A 4,340-nucleotide genomic window follows, 5' to 3' on the forward strand; every position below is an offset into this window, starting at 1 on the left:
GTCTCAGTAGGATTTAAACGAGCGTCAGAAAAGCTTCGCTGGCGGTAGGATCTCAGGTGTCGGCAGGCGCGGGAAGGGTCCGACCGGCCGCTCCAGAAGCGGCTCCCCGGGCCGGGTGCAGCGCGCCCAGACGTGCCTTAACCACCGAGTATGGGCCCCGCTTGCAGGGAGTCAGAGTGTCCCGGAGTGGGTGGAAAAGGAGCGTTGGCTGTTGGAAAGGAACTGGTTGAAACGCCGTGGCTGGTCACGGCTCGATTTTCTGTTGACCGTCTGCCAAATGTGACACGTTAAATTCGCCTCAGAGGATTCTGCCGGTCTCTGTTTGTCCTGAAACTTTTCACGGCGTCTTGTCAAGATACGGCGCTGCTTTTTGTTAAGTTTTACTGGACGTTAGAAGTCACACGACTGCGGGCAGAGGCGTCTCTGTGTCACGGCTGGTCAGACTTCGCCGTTGGTTTGGTTTTGTGACGCGCTGTTTGTCCTTTGGCCCTCCCCGTCGGCCGCGCTGGTGGGGCGGGGGTAGGCCTTGCTGGTAAATGTCACCGCTTGTGTTTAAGCATGAAGACAAAACTCTTGATACTGCTCCTGCTGAATACGTAGATGGGCGGGACAAGGTGGCTCGGGAGCCGAAGGTTGCAACTGAAAAATACCAGTTGCTTATTTTTGTTTAAACACTCCATGTTGGGCTTGTGCCAGCAAAGCGCATCTGGTAGTGAACGCGCTGAGCCGTGGCAGGGAGCGCACAGCTGAGGTTCCTGATCCAGACTTAGCTAATTGCCAGTTAATGAGCTTGTTTTGGGGGTCCGATGTCATTTGGTTTCCCTTCCTGTTTGCAGACCATGCTCCTGCAGGTACCGTGGCCGACGCCGCGAAAGGAGCAGTTCAAACAGCCCGAGAAACAACAAACTTTGACGTTTGTGCTGTTCCAGCTGCCGAGGAATTTGCTGATCCCTGTGTTCAGAGTTGTCTGTGAGCACACGCGCAGAAAAGCCGCCCTTAGATAGGAGGGTTGAGAGGAGGAGGAGGTTGCTCACGGCTCGAGGGTGGCCGCCCCCGTGGCGCGCTGCTAGAACGTAAACCAGTAACAGGGTGTTTTGAGGGCAGAGGCAACTGGTGTGCTCTCCTGTGACCAGCGCAGGAGTTCCTGTGTGTCAGTAACCGCCTCTGAGAAGAACTTGCACGGTGTAGAAATGTTCCTGAATTCAAACGTTGTGCAAACTGCCTGGACGCGGTTATTTCCCAATTGCGGCTTGGAAGAGCCCTGGGCGGGAGAGGGAGCAGCAGCTTTTCCTGGGTCTCTCTCTAGGTCTTGGTGTTTGCCGCTCCCTTATCTTGTGGGGCAGCGCTGAGGGGATCGCTGGTGCCGCTGCCTCGTGCTGGGGCCTTATCGGGTTTTTCTGTGGTGGCTGGAAGAGCAATTCCAGGTGTCTTATCAGAGCAAGCCCACGTGGCCGGCATCCTCTCTTTAGGGGAATCTGTTGACTCTGTTTCAGGGCCCGTGCCAATTCCAATGTAGCAGTAGTAAAGGGAAGTACCGTTATTTTTAGAAGCTCTTAAATTTCTTCCCGCTGAGCCTGGCTTTGCCAGCGCGGGGTTCAGGGTGTTGCCTTGGCCGTGGTTGGGGGTGGCTGCGGGGTCCGTCGCTTCCTCTGCCGCCGCCACGGCGCCACTCGCTCCCTCCCTCCCGCTGCAAAGCCAAGTCACTTCCTTTTGGGGTCGCAACCGTCCTGGGCTGCCGCTTGCTGCAGCAGCGAAGTGGTGGAGTAAAAATTCTTCACTGGCACCAGGCATCAAGAGGATAAAAGGGACTGTCACAACCTCACAGGGAACCCGGCTGCCCCCCAGCCAGGCTGTCTGCATCAGCAGGCTCAGTTTGGGCTGTTACAGACTAAAGAGTGGAGCAGCCTCCTGGAAGGATCGCAGAGTGGAAGGTTCTGGAAGGTTCTGGTGTTACATGTTGCAGAATGACCCTCCTGCGTCGCCTCGGCGTGGTTGAACCCCGGGCTGCGTTAGCAGCAGCTTTCCTTGAGCAGCACTGACTCTGGATTAGCTGCAGCTCCCTCAGTGTCTATTTCATGGGGGCAGTTTGGCCCTTGAGGGGGGCAGGGAAGGCCCCCAAACACGCAGCTACTTAAAAACTGTCTGAGCGCTGCTGTTCTGGGGAGAGATGGGGGTTTTGCTTTCACCTCGCCCAGAACTACATCAAATGTTACCTAATGCTTTGTCTCTACTGCGGATTAATTAGCGTTATCCAGATCTTTTTCTAAAGCCAAGTTCCAAACGAGCTCAGGCTTAGCAATTTACCTCACCCATCTGGGGAAGGCAGATACCCACTGGGTTGGGGTGGCTTTGGCCCTGTAATCGTGGTGTGAGTTTGGGACGATGATGGGCTGCAGGACTCTTCTGCCCCATCACGCTCTTTGCAGCTTTTACAAACAGCTTCTTCCTTTGCTTATTCGATGTTTCTTCTCCCATAGGACTATATTTGCCCGCGGTGTGAATCTGGTTTTATTGAAGAGCTTCCTGAGGAGCCAAGGTAATGTGCTGCCCCAAAGCCTGTTGCTGGGACGAACTCAGTCTGCTTTGCTCTTTTCCTAGTTAAAAGGTGATGCTGGGTACTGAATACACTGTTGTTACTACTCCTGCCTACATTGGCTCATCTTTCCTCGCTATGGGTAGAGTGCTTAATTTGCATAGTTTGCATCTACAGGTGAGGCAGCCACGGGAGTGCCTGGTGTCACAGGGGGCTGGTAGAGGGTGGGGAGGACTGGGTTGATTTCAAACAAAAAGCAGCAGCAGAGAGGCTTTTCCCCGTGGCCTGTGGTAGCTCTGAACTGGTTTGAGTCACCAGAGTAGAGCTGACCCTCGGAGAGAGGAACCTGCGGAATGGAGCGCGTACCTATGCCGCAGCGTATAATTTAATAACTTGGAGTACAAATGGCGAAACGTTGTGACTGAGACTTTGAACTCTGCGCTGGAGCAGCTGAGATCTGCATTCACGTGCTTTGCTGCTGACTCAGCAGCGGCGTTGCTCTCTGGCAGTGTCGGAACGGGCAGGAGCAGGAGAAGCGGCTTAAAATGTTTGAGCTGCGTCTGCCGGCCCTTGGCTGCGAGCGGCTGCGGGACAGGCAGCGTGCAGGCAGCTCCAAGCCGGGGCAGGCTGGGCTGTGCCGGGCACACACTGCTGCCTGCTGGGGAGGGGGACGGGGGGGTCTTTATGTGCTGGCAAGGTGACGTTTGGTCTGACCACACCAACCTCAGAGGCTGAACGTCAGCCCTGGCTGGCCCAAGCCGTGCGGGTGATCTGCTGTGACCCCCGGAGCTGAACCTTTCCTTGTGCTACCACGAGTGTCAGAGCTCAGACCTGGCCACTGAGCAGGAAACGTTTTTGCAGCTCTCTGAAAGCAGAAGCCTGACGTCATTAAGAGTTTTCCTAATAATCTGTCCCATTTGGCCACATGCCTTTGCAAGAGAGAAGTTCCTTTGATTCAGGATTAGATTTAAGCTTGTTTGGGTCGTAGTGGCCAGGGCTTGCACCTTAAGGCTGCTCCTCCCGGTGCCTGACTCGAGGGAGGTGGATCCTGTGGGGAGTTCTTGTGGTTCAGACACTTCTCTGTAGCTTCATGAAATCAGAATCTAAAAGGGCAGGGAGAGGTGGGTCAAGATGTGGGAGAACAAAGTTGCTGGGAGGGATGAATGGAAACTGGTGTGGACAATTTGAAAATGAGGAGCTGAGGGCGGAGCTGGCCCTGCCCGGGGTGGGGGGGAAGGTGAGCAGAGCTCTGCGGCCCCTTCCAGCTCAGCTCTGCACAGGGACGGTCCCTCCTGCCAGGTGGCACCGAGACGCTGTGTCTGCAGGGCCAGCCAGGGCCGTGCCCTCACACCTCACCGGTGCTACTCCTCCCCTAGGAACGCGGACAATGAGACCAGCTCCTCGACGTCGGCCGGCGACCAGAGCAGGCACCCCTTCGAGGTGAGGCAGCCCTCTCTGTCCCTTCCGGCACTTTATGCTGTGCCATTGAGTATTTTTCCATTAGTTCGTTGTTTAAATGTTCCCCAGATCATGACAAAACTTGGGGGGGAGGTATTAATACCATCCACACACTGCTCCTGAAATCTCCGCGTGTCGTATTTTTGCTGCCTGTTTTTAATAGGACCATCACTTGTAGCTTATTCTTGCCGTGAGGGGGCTAAGCTGGGATTTAGTGAGCTGTCTGGGTGTGTTGCTATGCAGTAGCCTCAGTTTACAAGGCGGCAGCTAAAGCGAGGCCAGGGAAGCTGCAGTTATTTCTTACCCTCAAGCGTAGTTCCAGCTTGTCTGTGCCTTGTGCAGCTGCGGG

At 55.3% G+C, this 4,340-nt stretch overlaps 1 protein-coding gene across 1 annotated transcript in view; it reads left to right on the forward strand.

Annotated features, from left to right (window-relative positions):
• RNF126 (ring finger protein 126) overlaps positions 1-4,340 on the forward strand; it is a 9,631-nt gene that overhangs the window by 2,390 nt on the left and 2,901 nt on the right. Inside the window, exons 2-3 of the mRNA XM_026864928.1 lie at positions 2,478-2,536; positions 3,910-3,973. Of these exons, the coding sequence (XP_026720729.1) occupies positions 2,478-2,536; positions 3,910-3,973 (123 nt within the window). The remainder of the gene's footprint in view (positions 1-2,477; positions 2,537-3,909; positions 3,974-4,340) is intronic.

Source organism: Athene cunicularia (genome assembly GCF_003259725.1).
Source record: "Athene cunicularia isolate RWA chromosome 28 unlocalized genomic scaffold, athCun1 chr28_part1, whole genome shotgun sequence".
In the NCBI taxonomy this organism is placed as follows: domain Eukaryota; kingdom Metazoa; phylum Chordata; class Aves; order Strigiformes; family Strigidae; genus Athene; species Athene cunicularia.